Source organism: Athene cunicularia, assembly GCF_003259725.1.
Source record: "Athene cunicularia isolate RWA chromosome 2 unlocalized genomic scaffold, athCun1 chr2_part1, whole genome shotgun sequence".
Lineage (NCBI taxonomy): Eukaryota > Metazoa > Chordata > Aves > Strigiformes > Strigidae > Athene > Athene cunicularia.
Window position 1 is genome coordinate 124455661 of NW_020799095.1, and position 19949 is coordinate 124475609.

General features: G+C 34.2%; 1 protein-coding gene across 6 annotated transcripts in view; it reads left to right on the top strand.

The window, feature by feature from the left end:
* RALYL (RALY RNA binding protein like) overlaps nucleotides 1-19949 on the top strand; it is a 396410-nt gene that overhangs the window by 179400 nt on the left and 197061 nt on the right. For 4 of the 6 annotated variants that reach the window (XM_026842123.1, XM_026842125.1, XM_026842126.1 and 1 more), the window contains exon 2: nucleotides 11576-11854. In XM_026842123.1, coding sequence (XP_026697924.1) covers nucleotides 11599-11854 — 256 coding nt within the window. In that variant the 5' untranslated portion in view covers nucleotides 11576-11598. Of the gene's footprint in view, nucleotides 1-11575; nucleotides 11855-19949 lie in introns of those variants that run through there. The other 2 variants (XM_026842124.1, XM_026842129.1) reach the window with 2 other exon arrangements.

The window sequence follows — 19949 nt, forward strand, 5'->3', positions numbered from 1 at the left end:
AAAAAGGGGTGGGGGGTGGGGGGGGTGTGATACAAATATACTAGCCAGTCACTGGACCAGCCCATAGGTAGCAAAACCAAAAAACAGTGTGACAAACTTTTGTAGGAAGGACTCAGTGGAATGGAAGAAAAAAAGTGGACTCAAGAAAGAAATGGTGTGAATGGATTTGACAGAGTAAGGTAGACATGGGAAGAAGCAGTAAATATATGAGACAGGTCATCAAGGAATAAGGTAATGAAAATATGACATTTATGATACAACAAGTCAGTATAAGAATAGAGAATGACACTTTAGACTGAATATAAACTGATTTTTTTTCTGAGCTCTCCCCTTGCAAAGGGTTAATCAAAACCAGGAATATGCAGCCAGCACCAAATTCTAGAACATTCAGGTGTATACAGATTTGGACCCCAGAGGCAGAACTACCCACTGACATTAAATTATTAGGTGCTGTCTTGGAAAATCACCATTTGCTCAAATAACACTGCTAGAAAAGGTACATTGACAACAAGTTTTGTATGGTTTGCATCACAAAATCTCTATTGATGTAGTTGATTAATGTTCAGATAATATTTTTAAGAAAATGTCTTTGGCATAGTGTTATTTCATTATGTTTGCTTAAATCAGTCTCTAAAAGAACATTAAATAAATAAAACAGTTGTCTGAATAGGGATGATTATTATTGTGTTTGGGCATCAGATGTCTGCTAGAGCAAAATCACAGCTTCACTAAGAATTAGTAGTATCCCAAACTAAACTAAAATCTCAAATGTATCTACTTGCTGCAGCGAATACTTACTGCTGAGACTATAAAGATTAAGAAATATTGGAAAATATTTCTCATCTAATTTTTGTTTGGCTTTTCACAAAATGGTAAAAAGGGAATAGATAAAACTGCATTATATGTATATGCATTATATATATATATATATATAACACTGCATATATATATATAACAACATTTATATATATATAACAACATATATATATATGCATTATATATACATATATATATAAACTGCATTTTATATATATATATATATAATGCATTTTAAGGAGAAAAAATAAAGTTCTCAATGATACAGTATTTGAACACATGGATTTTAACACATTTCTTAACTATCAAGCAGATTTATTATTTGGTATGAGGCAAAGTGTAGGAACTGCACTGTAGTCTCTCAGTAACAATGAAATGTTAATATGCTAAATTTCATTTAATTCCCATGTATCAGCACAGAAATGAAAAGCAAACATCTAGATTATTTTTTTTTTTTTTTTTTTATTAAAAAGTAACTGTATGGTAAGGCTTTGGTATGAAAACTCACATAGATTTAACTACGAAGTAAATGTCAAACATTTGAAGATAGTCTAGGAAGGGATATGTAAGGGTGAGACCCTGAAGCAACCATGCTACAGTGACTACTAAGAGAGCCAAGGCACACACTCAGGAGACCAAGAATGAACATTATAATTTTCAGTAACAAAGAATTGAAGGAAGCTTTCCATTGTTCCAGCAAAAGTCTAAATGTTGAACTATCAGTTAAGACACAGGGAAAGGCAGCACAAATAGGTTTTGTGTCCTCAATGGTCATGACAGAGGAAAATTACTGAAATAGTCTCTGTGGGTAAGACAGATCAATGAATGAATTTTTGCAGATTTAAACACGCTATATATATCAAGCCACTCAGTCTTGAAAAAAATTAAAAAGATTTCTGCAGAACATTAGACTATTTGTGAGCTTCAGTGTCAGAAACCAGCGTGCAATTAAACTCCAGATACCTTCAGAATTAGATGATAGAGGAAGAGTTCTACAGATAGCTCTGAATTTGTGTTTATGAAACGGTAGAAGCCCAGGAGAGTCTATGGATCTAATTTGTAAGGATTTTGCTCATAGTTGCATGACTGCAGTGGAAAAAGGAGATGAAGTCAGATCCAAATACAAGACTAACTTTAAGATTCTACCAACATCATAATTAGATATATATTCAGATCTTCTTTCAGTTTTTCTTATTCAGATGCCTGTGTGCTGTATATATAGATGATGAGAATTTTCATAATCCCATGCAGAAGATTCCATTGCCACATTGTGAACGCAATGTACTCTGAAGTTTATCAAGGAAAGGAATTTCAGGTGTCTTGTTGCTTAACCTCAGTGATGAGAGAGAGTATGTCTTGCTTCTTGACTACCTTTGTTATAAACTTTGATTGATGCACATGATGCACATGAAGTTCAGCGTGTGTAAAGACAGACTCAACATTCTAGATAGACAAGAAAGTCATTCAGGTGCTTTGTGGTGAATGTTAATATATTATCTTGAGTTTCTGACTCAGGATGTACTGTATAGGCTAAGGAATAAAACCAAGGCTCTGCAGGGTTGTGGTAGTCTACCACATGTCACAGATGTGCTTGTGTTTTAAAGACACAGTTTATACGTGACTGACACAAAAATCTAGCCAGGCTGAATAAATGGATAAAAGAATGGGATGGATAAAACAAAAGCACAACATGCCATTGATTTACTGCATAATTTTGGGAAAGTTACTGGCAAAACTAGAGTCAGGTATGAGAATTCTGGGTTGTCAGTACTAGCTTTTCTGCCTCTAAATCAGATACATAAAAGGGTCATCTGGCATAAATTCCCAAAACAGACTTCTGAGAGGGACTTTATAGAGTAAATACAACAGTAATTGTGATTTTATTTTGCCTCTTATTATGAAAGTTAAGTAGTTAAATACCTCTCTCCATTATGAAAGAACAAATAATTACTTTGATCAACTAATATGGGAGAAAAAATATAAAAAATATCCATGAACATAAAATGCATTAAAATACTTAGAAATATGCAAGTATAAGTGGTATGGACAGGAAAAACAAAGATATCACTAATCCTCAAAACAAAGTTCCATGTTTTCAATTAAACTGTATTTTCTATTAAAGTTCCTAGTGCCACAGCATTTTTGTGGTGTTTTGTGTTCTTTCATTTCATGCATGCAACAACCCACTGAGCTGAAACATCATCAGTAATATTGCCAGTTTCTGAAGGAAGAGGACAAGGTGGAGATATTAAGTGGCTTGCATAAGGCTTCTTATCAAGTCTGTACCAGAGCTAGGATTACAGTTTGGAAGCTCTTGAATTCTTGTTTGGTATTCAGCAGCCTAGACTGTGACATTCCACAAACCCAATTTCAACCTCTTATAAAATAATAGAGGAAACATAAAGGAGTAAAATTCTAGTAAAAATAATGTTACTGAAAGTTTTCTCAAAAGCTTCAGTAGAATAAAATTGGCTGAAATAGTCCATCCATGAATCATTTATAGCAATTCCAGAATAAGTAAAGATCAGTTGCTACTTTAAAAAAAAGTGACAAATTTGACAAAAGAATCTTCTTGCCCTAAGAATAATTTTAAAAATTAATTTATATTGGCCCAGTTATGTTTAATGTCACATGTCCTGAAAAACAGCTTAGTACATAATGGAGAAGGTTTGTAATGACAATGGTGTTGTAGGGGAGATATCTAACCATGCCATGGGTATCCTTATTAGACCTAGTTTGAAATAATGTCTTTAAATTCTAAAGCATTAAAACAATCCACTGATTAAAATTTCGATCTATTTTGGGACTGAAAACTCCTCTGAGAGCAGAGAAAACCGGTGAAGTCTATTAATAATGTTAGAAATATAAAAACTATAGTAGGTGACTGTCTTACTTGCCAAGGTTCATTTAATCCTCACAGTGATATGAAGCTGAAAAGAAAACAAAAACACAGAGGAAGAAACACTGCGAAATGAGACCAAACAATCTTAGTGAACATGTGATTAGCTTGCATGCTATATGACAGCAAATTTAGCTAAGATTGGTTTTAGGCAGTCCATAGTATCACCAAGTCACCAAGTGAAGAGGAAGACGGCAGTCGTGCATCACTTACTGTCACTATACCTAAAACTGAATATTGAAAACAGAATTAGGCCACAGAAACTGGAGAAAGTCAGAATTGCATTAAAAATTATTAAGAAGCCAGCAGAAATGACTGATGAGGGAAGATTAAAATAACTTGCTGTATAAATGATAAATGATGACTCAGAGGAGAGGAGATAGCGGGCTACAAATAGATCTGGTCAAAATATTGGAAGTGAAGGGAAAAGTCACCAACTTTTGTTTGCCTTTTTCTTAAAAAAAAAAAAAAAAAAAAAAAATCACGTTCAGTTCTGTCTCCAAAAGCCTAACTAACAGCATGTAAAGTCAGCACATCCCAAGATGAAAAAATTTCATTATTAGTTTTCTGGATAGACATATCCAATGCATAGATCACAAGATATGTTAAAGAGTAGTATAAAAGTTAACCCTTTATTTGTCTGACTTTCATTAATGTCAAAATATCCTGACTGTATTCTCTTTCCTGGTGATATTTTAAAAGCTGAGGCATTACCTGAGGGATAACACCAAAGGTCCCATTCTGGAATTTGCTAATTGACCTCAATGTCCAGTTCTCTCAAGTATTCCTTGGAAAGGCATATTTCTTTATGCGATTAGACAGGTAATGTAACATCTTTACCCTATTTTAAATATCAATTTGCTTAGAATCCCAAATAAATCTAATGGTTTGTGGTTTTTTTTTTAGATTTGGTTTTAATACTTTTCCCCTGAATTCACTGTATTATTTACATAGATATACTGGTGTGTGCTATCATACTTATTTTCTTAGCCAACAGGATTATAGTTTGATTTTGCAGTTGATAAGTAGATAAATCCTTGTATTTGACAGGAGGTAACTATGATGGGGTATATACACATCTCTCACATATCTGAGTGCTCCTCAAAAAAATTATATTACAGAATTGTATTTCTTTACATGATTATGTAGATTTATTTTCTATATCCTGAGAACAAAGAGTATGTGAATGGGAGGAAAAATCCCTATAATTCTGCTGACAGATTGTGTTTTCTTCTGCCCATATGGGTGGGAGAAGGTACCAGCACCATGAGCTAGTGCAAGGTAACAAGAAGATGTAACTTCTGTCCACCTGCACAGACCTCAGACCTTCTCCTCTTTCCTCTCCCTCCTTGGAAGTGGTGCTGCTCCTGAGACAGAGTGCACATCTCCCTCTTAGTCTTTCAAATGTTTAAACAACTAACCCAAAAGAATGTATTCCTAAAAGCGATTTATTATATTTGTCTGGATGGTATCATAAATATGTAGTTATTTTATTTTTTTAATTATATTTTATTCCCCCTCCCTAAAGAGAGAGTATCTATCTCTTTGAGAAGAGTGACAACAGAAGTGTGATCTGCTACATCGTTTTATTTTTTATTCCTTTGTTTCTACAAGATGTGGCATAGCAAGTATTGATGCATTTTGTCATTTATATGGCTCTAGAAATTCCAGCTTGAAGGGAATGTTGTCTGTGTTATAGACACGATGTGTCAATCCCTTCTTAAAAATAATTGAAAGGAAAACTTAAAGCTAAACCATAAAAAAAATAAAATTTAAAAAAAAAAAAAAAAGTCAGAATATCTTGGGGAGAGAGAGGAAAAGCACATTCTTTGACTTTAATGAGGACTGGAAAACACCAGAATGTTTTGATTTGAATTTAGCTAACCATCTTATGAATAACTTTTTCTTTATTTGTGTGACCTAGATATGGTAATTCATTAAAAATGAATTTAAAATATAAAGAAGAAAGGATGCTCCAAGGCAAAATATATTTTATCTGATAGTTTTCTCTTGTCTCTCTTCCCTCCTTCTATCCCTCCTCCCCACCATGAAATATCTGATATTCTTACTTACAACAGGTACGTAAAATTTTATAGAGGTTTGTCAAGTACTGATTTAACTGAGATAAAATAGTTTTTAATGACTGCTTATTAAAGGAATTAGCATGAATATTGAATTTTCTCCATGAAATATTAGTATCACCTCAAGATAAATCTGTGTTGTAGGACATTTCACCCACAGAAGGACACTTCCACTGTTTAAAAATCTTAAATTCATCTGCAACAGTGCAAAAGTATCAATGTTGTCACTGTTGCTAAAAAGTAATTCAAAAGGAGAGAAAATATATTATGGACTTAATTTTTTTTTCTTCTTGAACATTTTAATATTTACTGATTCCTAAACCTTAAAGTTCCTATGTCACAAAAAAGCTCAGCTGTTAAAGCAATAATTAAATCTTGATAACTACACAAGTTTACCTATTAGCTGTGGCTGGATAACAGAAGGGCAGAGAGAAATTGCTTGGAAATGCTGAGAGTACCATTTGTTTTGGGTCAGAGACCGACCATGTGTCACAATCCTATATTTTGACCTTCCAGAACATATTTGATATTTGTCAGAACGCCCATGTTCAGTTTGATCCCAAAACATCCTAGCAAATATTTTTTTTACAGGCTGAACTTTTTATTGTGCATTTCATTGTGGAGACATATCACTGTCCAGCCACATGTCTGTTTAGGTCTTTCTCTGCCCTGGAAGTATTTCCAATTATCAAATGTGTCTATGCATCTACTGTGAAAACTTTATTATTGTAAATAGTAAAAAATCAAGATTTAGAATTTAGTGGTGTTTAGAATAAAATGTGAAGGATGGAACTTCTCATATTTAAAAATCTTTCTCCACAGAATTAGTCTTTTGCTATCACACAAACCTGATAAAGAGTGCTTGTTATTTCCTGGTTTAGCTCTACACATGATCTCAAACTGAAATTTTTTTCGGGGGAATTAAAGTTTATTTCATTTTTCCTAATACTTTCTTTGTAAATATAATAAGTACATAAAAGTTTGATATTAAATCTCTCACAGTGTAAGCACTATGGTTCTAACTATTTTCAGAAAGTGCTTAAGTTTTCTTTAAAGGTTTTCTTTTTTGTTTGTTTGTTTCATTTTTTCCTCAGTAGACTTTAATTTTTCCAAAAGTCACTGAAAGTAATATTTACTTCATTGAAAAGTTATATAATTTTTTTCTATTTGCTTAGAAGAAGCAAATGGTTTATTTACAAAAGAAAAAAAAAAAAAAAAAAAAAAAAAAAAATCAAAGTACTGCTAAACTTGTTGAGGCAAATTTTTTAAAAGTGAAACTGGATATAGATTTTACAAAAAAAAAACCAAACCAAAAAACAAACAAACAAAAATCAGTGTAAATCTTTTCTAACCTCTTTTAAAGAAATTTATCTGAGAATTTAATTCTACCAGATTTGTTCAGGTTTGCCTCATTGGTCTATTCAGCATAGGAAAATTTCTGAAACAAATTTTCATTATTCAGTAGAAATTTACCTGGGCTCGTGAGTTCCCATCAGTCTTTTAAGACGAGAAACTGTTGTACAACTAGGAAGATGCTGAAGTGGATTGCTCTCAAAATCCCTTCAAACAGCTAGGTCAAATCTCCATCTGTCCCAAATTGTTTTGCAGTTTGACCAAAATGTTGTCTCTTCAAAGACGCATTTTGCGTTTTGCTGTGAACAGTCATTGGTAAAATGTGTAAGCAGCAGAGGGAGCAGAGTTCCAATAAGACTATCATAGACCCTTCAGTACCCCCAGTAGGAATGCCTGGGAGTTACTGGGATGTAGAATTTGACAACTTGTTCCTTTTTCCTTTGCTTCAAGTCCTGTGCTCTTCCCTGCCCTGGGACACAGCACAACTGTAAAAAAGGATCTTTGTTTTCAGTATTCTGAACCATAGGAGGAACTTATATGAGTGGGAGATGTGGGTTCAAATGTTCATCTTAGGGTCTAAAGATGAGTTTCACAGCCACAAAGCAATGCTTTGTCATGATGGTCCTTAACTGACCTTCATCAGAAAATGTTGGAAAAATGAAGGAAGCCAGGGCTTAAAATCTGTCCCCCTTCAAATTGACTGGTTTAGACTTGTCCCATGTGTGTGCTGGACAATGGGAATCTCATTTTAGTAATTGGTATTTTCATTCCTGTTTAATGTGTTAGAAATTTTAATGTTTAATACAGATTTGTAAACTTTACTCTTTGAATCAGAGATCTATGTAGTAATGGAAATGGTCTAATTTATAACTTTTAGATTCAAGTACACCAAGACTTAAACTAGTTAATTCTGGGTAAAATAATTAAATCAACTTCTACATAAAATGATGTAGCATATAATAAGGTGCGGCGAATAAATAAATAGGATGAAGTATATTGACATCTAGATGTTATTCATAAAGTATTTAAGAGACATATTTGGCATATAGAGGATATTTATTACCAGAAAGCATCACTGCAATAATAGGAAATTAACAAGATACCTTATTAAAGGCTGCAAAGAAATAAGATTATTTCAGATATGTTTCTCTCACTTCTTCATTTATTTCTGTGGTTGTATGAGTTACAATGTTTGTGATTTTACTGATAGCTGAGAAGCTAGGTATAATGCAGTATTCAGAGATGCATATAGTAAGTGAGGTGTAAAACGTACCAGAAGTTCTTTCTCATTATAATGAAGATCCCACGTATCTTTAATTTTTACGAAACGGTCACAATACTGTTGTACGTCAATGGGTGAGGCAATCAAATCTCAATTATTCACATGTTAATATTATTTTCACACTTTGAATTTCTGCAGCATGTTTTCCTGACTGCTCATTTGAATATGAGAGAACCCATCAGACAACTACTTTTCTTTGTGTTATAAAAATATTGTAAATTTGCATTGCAGAGAACAACTACAAGAGATAAATATTCAATTCCTAGTCAAAGCCTATTTAATTTAGTGGATTGTAAAACTGGAAAAAAATAAAATTAAGATTTCTATGAAATAAAAAACAGACTAGTTCACTAAATCCCATGTTAAATGGCTAAACAATGAAAGAAATACAGACTGTAGTACTCTAGTGTTTTGAAAATAGTTCTGATGGTAATAACTGAAGACTGTCATTGTGTACAATTTTCATGAAAGTCTTGTCTGGCAGAAGATTTTCTGTAGATTTTGTCCCCTTGTCATTTTTATTATCAGTGTATCGGTTGTGCCAAAACATACCAGCTGAAGTCACATGATTCTGTTAGAAGTTATATAAAAATAGATTGAGAGACATCTCTTAGTCAAAAAAATTCAAGTCTGAAGTCTAAGAAGTAGAAACAGAGACACAAAAAAGTGTCTTACTGAGAGTCATACAGTAGGCTAGTGGAAGAGACAGCTCTATCAGTCAAGTCTACTGCTTTCTAGACCAGTGGTATTACTTGTGAGACACTACCTCTGTGAGTGTAGTAAAACCAGTTCAGCTACGCAGCTGATAAACGTACACAGACAACATTAACAAGATGCTAAGAATTATATACGGACAGATACAGCGCTTTTTTCTGAATCTTCACAAAAGTGAACACAGTATTGTCCATGTTAACTTTCCCAACAGAAGTGGAATTTACACACTGAAGTGTTGTGCATCTTGGCATCACAGGGGATACCAGTGTTTCCCCATTCACCAGCTACTAGACTGCATCAACTTTTAACTTTATGACTGGCTATTCTGACATGTTACCTCTTCAGTTTGGGTCATTAGGGCTCTTTAAGCTAACGTGGTTATGCTATTGTCATTTTGACTGCTGTATAAATACAGGTATATCTAAGATGGGTTTAAACTTGCTAGTTCTCAGATAATATCAGCAATCTATTCCAGCATGGAGTTCAATGTGCATTGTATTTATGTTTTGTAGATGGTTTGCCTTCAAACTATTATGGTACCAAACACACTATTATGACTGTTCTCAATATTCAAATTAACTATATATAAACATGACTTCAACATGCATGATCTGCACAGCAATCTAGAAATATACAGTATTGAGTCTATTGTATGATAAAGTTCAGAGGCTTTTCATCAAGGTAGTTTTCATGGTTTTCCATTATGAAATTTGTGCATGTATATAGTATCTTGTATTTCCAGAAAGTATTTAGAATTAATAAGGTTACAGAAAAAACATTTTTTCTTGTTTTCTACAGTTTTTTCTCTAAATGCTGTAATATGAAGTAAGCTGTCATATCGTTAAGCAAGTGACAGCTATTTGACTGATACCTCCACTGCATGTGTTCATATAATAAAGCAGACTGTTTACTAGGACTTGGGAGGACTGCCCACACATCTCCATTGCACATTCTTACCTGAAGGATGGGATTTGGATCCTATGTGATGGAGATGGTCAAAGTGCTGATGGCTGCGGTCATCACCGTTTTGTTCACTAGGAACTGTGCAGAGTTCAGTAACAATGGTTTCTTTTTTTGTCAGTCTAGCTTAATATATAGTAGCTATTGATTTAAAATATGGAACTTTTGCTAGTTAGTATCAAGATTTAGGTGTCCAGAATAGAGGTCATTATTCCTTTTCATCCCGAGAAATTAACTGAGCTTTAACTGTGAGCAGCATTTAACTGGATTCTTTTCTTGTCTGAGCTATTACTGTGATATGATCAAAAGTATGAATAGGTTGAAAAATAGTAACATAATTCTTAGCTGTAGGACATGGCCTATATTTGACTACTGTCTAAATGACCTCCTTGTTACAAAATAAGATTTCACTACTTATTATATATCCATTATATCTATATATGCGACATTTCTGTTGTCTAATATAGCTAAAGAAAATATAGCTAAATAAAACCCAGCAGAAAGACAGGACAACTTTTTTCATTTTTCCTCCATCTAAGCAAATGGATGTAAATGGAGGGACCTGCTGGCAGGTGGAATTTGTGTACAAATTAAGAAAATCAGGAACACTTCAGAAGTGTGAGGCTAGATGAACACAAAAAGTGTTGGGTTTTCTTTTTTTTTTTTTTTTATTTCTCTTGACCAAACTTTTCCAGGAATAATGTAGGTATTTCCATTTGAGATATGCTAGGATGCATTTAGACTTGTGACCGAGGAAAGAGCAAAGCAGCAAGCAAATCTGTGTTCCTATAATTAAGAAAGTTTGTTTTCATACTTTTACATTCCAGAAACATAAGCCACCTATGCTTCCCTTGTCCTTCCTCTTTTCTTTTTTATACTGAATTAATAGGGAAAGTTGTTCTGATAGAAACATATTGATTGCAGTAAAGAACTGTATGTTACCTCCTCTGCAATCCTCACAGTGGTCAATGATATTTAACTGGTGAGAAATGTGCTCTGGCTGACACCAAACAAAAGCAGAGTTGTCTTTCATTTTTAGTTTGTTCTCTATATGGCCTTGAATGTTCAGTTCTTTGACATAAGATAATGATTCATTCCCTTGTTTTGCAGTTCCTAGATGGCTAGGTGCTTAAAAAGTCAATAATGAATTTCTAAGTGCAAATCCACATATGATTACAGTAAAGCTCCACTATCACAGCATTGTATTAAGAGATGTATTGGTATATTTTATATATATATATATATATATATATATATATATATATATAAACTGTTTAGTTTTACTTATGAGCAGTATTTTAAATTTGCTGTTTTGGTTTTATTGATAATAGTTTTTAAAAGGTGTAACTCTTCTGTAATTTAGATCCACTATAAGTGAAAAATGAAAAGTAAATTATTGATGGAAAAAAACATCCAGAATCAGGGGTAACTGTATGATTTGAAACATAATTCTCTTCATTCTTTATTTAAGGTTAAAGACAAGTGATCCAACCATGACCGGCAAAACACAGACCAGCAACGTCACCAATAAGAATGACCCAAAATCCATCAACTCCAGAGTCTTCATCGGCAATCTGAACACAGCCATTGTCAAAAAAGGTGATATCGAGGCGATCTTTGCAAAGTATGGGAAAATAGTTGGCTGCTCAGTGCACAAAGGTTATGCATTTGTACAGTACATGAGCGAGAGGCATGCAAGGGCTGCAGTGGCAGGAGAGAATGCCAGGATCATCGCAGGGCAGCCACTAGGTAAGGACTTGTTCATATCATTGGAATATTGTTTTCTCCTTCTTTTCTATTTGAAATATCATCTGCTCAGGGTGCCTTGGGGACTAGTATGTTTGTTTTGCCATTGTTACATCTAAATGTATTTCCATGAAGTTGGATCTGGCAGAATTTTCAAAGTATTAGATGTTACCTAGGTTTTACAAGATATTTAGTGCTATAAACTGCTGACTTATTAAATACATCACTTCTGACTTATTTGTACTTCTCTATGTCATCTCATTGTCATGAATATGATTACTCATGTGAGGAAAATTTAAGCATTTTCTCTTAGATTCTAGTTAGTAAAATTGATGTGATATAAGAAGAACTGTCTAATAGATGTGATTATCTTGCATTTAATGAATCTAAAATATTATCCAGCCCAGTGGAGTGCCAGGTTTTATACTGAAGTAAAAGCAAGAGTTTTGTCAGTCCTTGAAATTGTACCGAATCGAACTGCAATGATGTTATGCATTTACAGAAGTTTATTATTTAAAACTTTGGAACTTTTATTCTTAAAAACTTTAAAACTTCTCTAAATGAATCTATGTTGTAGTTATTCTCACACAATGTTGTCGACTGTTCATCTAAACTCCAAATTTTAAAAAAAGTGTAATATATTTGTTTTCTAACGTTTTGTCATGAATGTTTATGTAAGATTTCATTGTTTCTTATTGCAAGTATTATCTCTGAAAGCTATTTGCAATTACATATGGAGGCTGTGAATGATAAAAACATGTGGGGCACAGTACTAACCCCATCTGTCATATACATAGTAATGATAGACAGAACAACAAGATGTTTGGTAGTAGCCAGAGATCTTTCACTAAGCCTCTGAATGATATTGCGCATATCCAAGCCCATGTGTGTAATGGCTATGTCAGGAAAAGGCGAAGTGTAGCTACTGGTTTGGTTTCAACAAGTCATAAAGAATGGATACGGCTTATTCATTTTCAATTTCTTAAACTGTGAAAATATATTTTTTCTGATTATTTACAAAAATTGGGGCATTTGTGTTAGATGGGTTGTTGTTTTGTCACAATTCCTCAGCAGTAATTTTAAGTTTTATAACCCCTGTATTTTGGGTTCAAAAGAAAAACAGATTAAAGAAATCCAATTACATTTTAGGGGAGATTACTTTGCAACTTTTTAAGGAAAAGTCAAATATATGAGTGAAATAAAAGGACTCAAGTGATAAATGCAAGGCAGCAAAGTCAGTCTGTGGGATGGCATCATTAGAAGATGTTTCCTGGAGCAGTGTTCTCCGAGCAATAGGCCATGTAATGCCATCAGTGCATTATTTACAGCTCCTTGCACACTGGTCTGACCAGATTTTTTTAAACTGTGTTTTCCTAAGGCAATAGATCTGTTATTACTGTGACTACTGTTGCTAGTCTGTTTTACTATTTCTTGTGGCATCTATAATATGCCAAGTGCTTTGTAGAATGAGATGTCCTTGCTCCTCTCAGAGTACTTTTGTGCTTTGTATAGAAGGTAAGTGAAGTTGTTATAAAAGAAATTAAGAGATCAATAATTGCTTGAATTGTTCAAATCCTTTAATAATAACAGACAGTTTACTCAATACTGAATTTCAACTGTATAATCCTAAAATACTTAGATTTTTCTGCAAAGTCTTGTGATGGCATATTTCATGCCTCAATTCCTGATGTATCAATGAATATAAAGAATAAGCAAAGCAAAATCTTTTTTAGCCATTCCAAACTTAATTTACTCTTTTTGTATATGAAATACAGTTATCATTGGTATTGTTTGACAGTGGTACTTCTCATTAGACAAACTGTTTCCATAAATTCCTTTTAATATCAGTAGACATTAACAGTCACCTCAGAATAATGAGGATATCATAGAATTTCCTTGGCATTATGACCCAGAAGAAAAACTTATGTGAAAACTGTGCATTTGAATGAAAGAAGGTAACATGTAGACTCATTACTCAATGAAAAATTACTGAAATAAACAGAACTCATAATTTTGTATCAACAGTCAAGGTATGGAAAAGGGACAAGATAAGGCTTTTACAGATGTACAAATAAACTTCATTATAGTACCTGAATTTTCTTTTAAATGGAATTAGAATATAGGAGTTATATAATGTGACCTGGATGATAGTCAGTTGTGGAAAGCTGTTTGAACAAAAGAATGTTTGGAAAACATTATCCTATAGTATAGGTCTGATAGTACTATGCAGCCTAGTACTCAGTACCTCACAAAAGAAGGAATAATTTCATTTAGACCTCATTATTAATCTACATTAGTTCTTTCATGATTTTGACAAACTGACCATTTATGTTAACTCTTGTCTTCTATGGATTCCTGCCATTCAAAATTATGATATCCTCTACAGGAACTTTACCTGCAAGTCAGAAAATGTTCACATATTTGTAACTGAAATTAAAAATTGAACCTGTAAACTCCTATAGCTGTATATAATGCTGCACAATTCACTGAAGATTCTGTCAATGTTTCTTCTGAGTTGGAGTCCCAAAGTCTTAGGCTCCATAGGTACGTAAAAGACGTTTTGTTTGACCAATTCCTCAGAAGTACAAATTTAAAGCACTGGGAGTGCCCTCAGTCTTCCTGTGGGTCATCATAATTGGCCTGCTGGTCTCTTTGAACAACTCTCAAGCTCTTACTAATGTGTTTGGTGGCCAATGATTTGCAATGGCTATGCTGTGGATATTGTAACTTCAGGGAAGTGGATTTCATGAGCTGTGTGATTATTTCCAAGTTTTCTGTTCCATGAAGAGCACCGTGTTCTGAAAAGCTGTGGGGAAGATACTGTAAAAGAAAAAAAAACAAAAAAAACCAAAAAAAACAACACACAAAACATACTTAAGAAGTTTACTGGTATTATTGTGAAGTAGTTTCTTGAAGGGATATTATAATCTTCATGGAAATAGCTTGTTTTCCTGCTCACAGGCCAGGGACAGGTCAGTATTGGGCACAGGAGTCTGCTTCACAATGGTTATTTTGTGAATTTCTTCAAGTTGGAGCCAAGAACATGTTCAAGTTGATCTAGGACAAAACTACATCTTCCCAGTTGTGGGAACACACCCACATAATCCTCTCTGCTGTATCACCTCCAAAGTTTAAACACATCTACAAGTTAGACATTTGCCCATATTCGGCCTCCTTCCCACATGAGGCACAAAGACAGGGTGAAGAGGAATTCTTCTGAGGAAATACCAAGCCTGTCCATGAACTTTAGCAAGAGTGATTTCACCCCTCTCTAGTAAGAAGGCAACTAGAGACCTGCTTGCTCCAAAGCAAATGGTGAAAAACCCTCACTGTAGCTGTAGGTTGAGCAAGCTGCAGCAAGAATGAGACTTTGGGGTACATGATGGAGAATACAGTTCTTCACCTGATATTTTCTCCTGCCTTTGTAGTTTTTCACAAGGGTCACAGCGATGCTATTTTAACTTCTTTATCCATTCCAGCACACATGAATTCTGTGAAGCCAAATACCACGTAAAAGGCATTTAATGTTCTGTAACTTTATGTTATATATTCCTGTTTACCTTGTGCAGTTGACAAATATATGCCACAGCTTCCATCTAAAATTCTGGTATAGCTATCGCATCAACTTCCACATCATAATGTCCCATTGCTTTGCTTGGTTTATAGCTCAAAGCCTTATATTTTATAATTATATGATCTATTTTTTTTTCCTCTTTCATGCACATTTTTAAATCAGAATAATTCCTTTAACCTCAGAATATGTTTTAATTTGCCCCAGAATAAGAGCCAGACCAACACCCAGGCACCTTGAGAAAGCAAATTAAATGCTGCAAGACTAGTACTTCTGGTGTCTTCTGTTGCTTCCTTTAACATATCATGCAATTTCATTCTTGGATGCTAATAAAAAGGAAAAAGATTACAGTACCAAGAGTACAAATGGCACTGTAGTTCTTCAGCTGATGCCCTTTTTAACTAACAAATTATTTTCACTGTATCTTCAATCATGTTTTGTTGCTGTAAGTATTACTCACGTATGTCTGCCTTCAGGTCTAAATTAGATGCAGTCTCTGAGTACCAAGTGAGTGCATATTGACGTGTAGTCTAAGGCAAGATAGGGGTTGCAGATAATTATTTTGGGTGACATACTCTATTGCACATCCTTTTGAGAAGCATAGAAGCCCTGCAGGGGCTTTCTAAACAATGACTACCCGGTAGAAAACATCCAAGGAGGAGACCAGGTAATAAGGAGCGCTTTTAGAGAGGCTTGACATATACCTTTATTGTATATTGAATTAATGTGACAATCGGGCTGTTTTTCCTTTTGTTTCCCTTGCCTCTACTCAAAACAGATCCTCTTTATTTTATACTTATATTGTTTAGCAACACTGAGAGATTTAACTACATATTTGCAGAACTATGATTACCCAGAATGAATTAATTTTTCACCTCAATCTGAAATCCAGACAACATTAATTATGTCATGAATATTTGTATTTAAAAAGATAAATAAATACTTATGCTGTTTTAGTGAACTCATTTGTGAAAAATGCACTTCGGCTTTAAAAATGACACATTTATCTAAATTTTCTTCATGACTAAGTTTTCTTTGGACCAGTGGTACACTAAGAAAGGAAATTAAAAACTGAATTAGTGATTATTCTGTTTTAACTTTACCATCAGCCTTCAGTCAATAACACTCAAGTGCAGCAATCATTTATTTGTACAAACATAACTCATGACTTATTGAAGCAGTCTTGTTACTCTTACTCACCTACCTCCAGCTACCGTAATGGCAGGATATACCTGTGCAGGATAGCAGGAAAGCTATGCTATCTTGGTTTAAAGGGTATGGTGGAAGAGCAACTGAAAATGTTTTTTTATTTTGCTTCTGGCAAATCTATAAACAAGTTTTAATGTGGGTCAAAACATTCTAGAAAACAACAACAATGGCTGTCTCAGAGAAACCCCAGAGATGGTACTGATGCAATTAAAAAGTGGGTGCGTTTTGAAATTTTAATGTATATTTTAATGAGACCTTAAAAATAGCAAACTTTACATACATAGAATAATTCATTATATATTCAAGCTATATTTCAAGTCATATTTTTAAGAGATGGGATATTACATGTTCATATTACTGGACCAGAAAGGGCGATACACTTCACAGAAGATCCTTTGTCCCATGTAACTTGTGTAGATGCTCATTCTAATGTTTTGCACTTACCAACATTGCACCATGAGTAAATAACCTGAGAACTGTAACTCAGTAATATGCATGTAATTGTCTATCAAGTGAGACTCAGACTGCAATTTAAGTTCTGCTGAACCATAATAACTATTCATTGTGTGGTTTTCAACACTTAAATGTTGTACCTCAAAGATTATTTGATTCTTCTGGTATAATAATCCCCACTTTTCTGAATAGTGTTTAAACACTGAAGTGTTTAATACACATGTGAAATGCTGTATATAATTATCATGTAAGTTTAAACAAAAAAAAAAAAGTTTAAATAAGCAAATACTTGAAACAGCAGAAAATTTTAATCCATAAATTTATCCACAAACCTATAAAACCTGGGAGATGTCATAGAGGTTGGCTTATTGTGGGGATCACTTTTTACATTTGCTGAACTCATGATGAATACTTCCCCAAATGGGATCAATTACTATTGTAAAATAGCTGTCAACATGAGGGCCAAGTTTTGAGAAGGTTTATGTGATCCAATATTTTTATGTTGAACAAGACAAAAGCAATGATAAAGAATAAATTTAAATACCAAGTGTTTTTCATACAGAAGCAAATAAATAAACTGTCCTGGTTTCAGCTGGGATAGAGGTACTTTTCTTCCTGGTAGCTGATATAACGTGTTTTGGATTTAGTATGAGAATGATGTTGATAACACACAGATGTTTTTAGTTGTTGCTAAGTAGTGTTTATACTAAGTTAAAGTTTTTTCAGCTTCTCATGTCGTGCCAGCAAGAAGGCTGGAAGAGTGCAAGAGTCTGGGATGGGACACAGCCAAGACAGCTGACCCAAACTGGCGAAAGGAGTATTCCGTATCATGTCACATCATGACCAGTATATAAACTCGAACGATTTGGCTGGGAGGGCCAGGTCACTGCTAGGGGGACTTGCTGACCATCAGTCAGCAGGTGGTGAGCAATTGCATTGTGCATCACTTGTCTTCCCTGGGTTTTATTTCACTCTCTTTCTGTTATCTTCCCTTTCTTTACAGTTATTATTATTATATTTTAATTTTTTATTTCAATTATTAGACTGTTTTTATCTCAACTCATGAATTTTACTTGTTCTGTTCTCCTTCCCATCCCACCAGGGTAGTGGGGAGGAGTGAGCGAGAGACTGCATGGTGCTTAGTTTCTGGCTGGGTTAAACCATGGCAAAAACAAACAAACAAAAGCCACAAGAATTATGTATATGTAGTCATGATGAAAATAAGTCTTCGATGTCTCAGGAACCTAGAGTGAAACTAAGGATGTCAGCTTAGACTTGTGCCATCTTTGTTAAAGTCTTTTCCACTAAATCACATTGTAGTCAATGTCCTCATCATTCAGCCCTCAGGCAAGAACAGAATATTACAGAACTTCTCAAAAATTGTTAATTAACCTTCCACAGATTAGTTCTGTGGTTGTTAAATTTTATCCACTAGGACTAACTTTTTAATCCTATTTCAACCTGTTCCCATATTTGGGAACCAGTGTAATCCTGTTTCAGTCTACTCCTGCATGCAAGAACAGGGACCCTGTCTAAATCTAGCTCATAGGTCTCCACCTTCTTGATGACCACCCATGCCCTTGTGGTCTTGGTGCAGCCTGTGTAACAGCAGACTTGTCAAGTCTCACTGTAGGGGATCATTGCTCATAGGGGTCTTCTGATATTGGATAATTTCCCTATGTCCATTCCCATTACACATTTTGGTGTTTCCCAATACTTTGATACTTTCTGTTGTTGAACCAGTAAGGTTCATTGTGGCTATTGTCTACAGACAGAGCAGCAGGCTATGCTACAGCACTACAACCCAGTTTATTTCCTTGAACCTAAGAAGATGGTTAACTCTTGTTGTCATTCCATGGTTCTGTTTGTTGTGTGAGTTTTTAATCAGCGTTTTCTCATCCCATAGTCACATTGACATGAACCATTTCAAGAAACTACAATTTTGATCTTTCTGGCAGAAATAAAAGTTTTTCATGTTCAGAAAAGTACAAGTGCATATTAAGAAAATAGTTTAGCTATGAGGTGAACTCATGAGAGCAAAGCTTTACTTTTTGATTGTTTGGGGTCTCACCCTGTGAAATTCTTCATATATTCCTAAACTATGATAAACTGAAATTTGAAAAGTTGTGCCTGACACAAGATTGTGTACTCTGAACAGCCTGATGTCAGTTCATGCAAATTTTAAATATTTCCTCCATCATAATACTAAGAATAATGATCTGATCACTTGCCGTCAGCAGGTGTTTTTGTGAGAAAAACATTCCTTCAAGGCTGTATACAGATGCATGCAAGGATTCACTTCGTCTTCTGCATGGCCGGTTCATCTTTAAAATCATGGACAAGATGGTGTTATGGAATCTTTCTGTGTCTTTCTCTGCTGCTTCACATATCTGTATATAGCACAGGGTTTCATGTACATTAAATGCTACTTTTTTCATTTCATCCTTGGGTTTCATAACATGCTACACTTCAAATCCCTCAAATCTGCTCGCAACAAATATTTACCTGTTCATGAGTCTGATATATCCATTGTAATTTTGTAAGTTCTTTTCAAAACCTTTGGATGGTGTTACCTCAAATTTCCCAGTACCTCAGCCTTTACTCCATGATATCTTGATGACATCTTTTTTTAGTGAACAGTATATAGTAGTTCCTTCTTGATTTGAACAGAACTTTGTTTTATTTCGGTTGCAGCTCTATAAGAAGTTAGAGAAATTGTTTTCCTTTGTGGCCTACAAAATCTTTTGCATTTTCTTAAATATACTTGTTTTGATTAGTGACTGCCGGGATCATTAAAATTTGTATAGTTAGTCTACAAAGTTTCATTCTGAACTGTCATAACATCATGCAGTGATAAAAAAACTG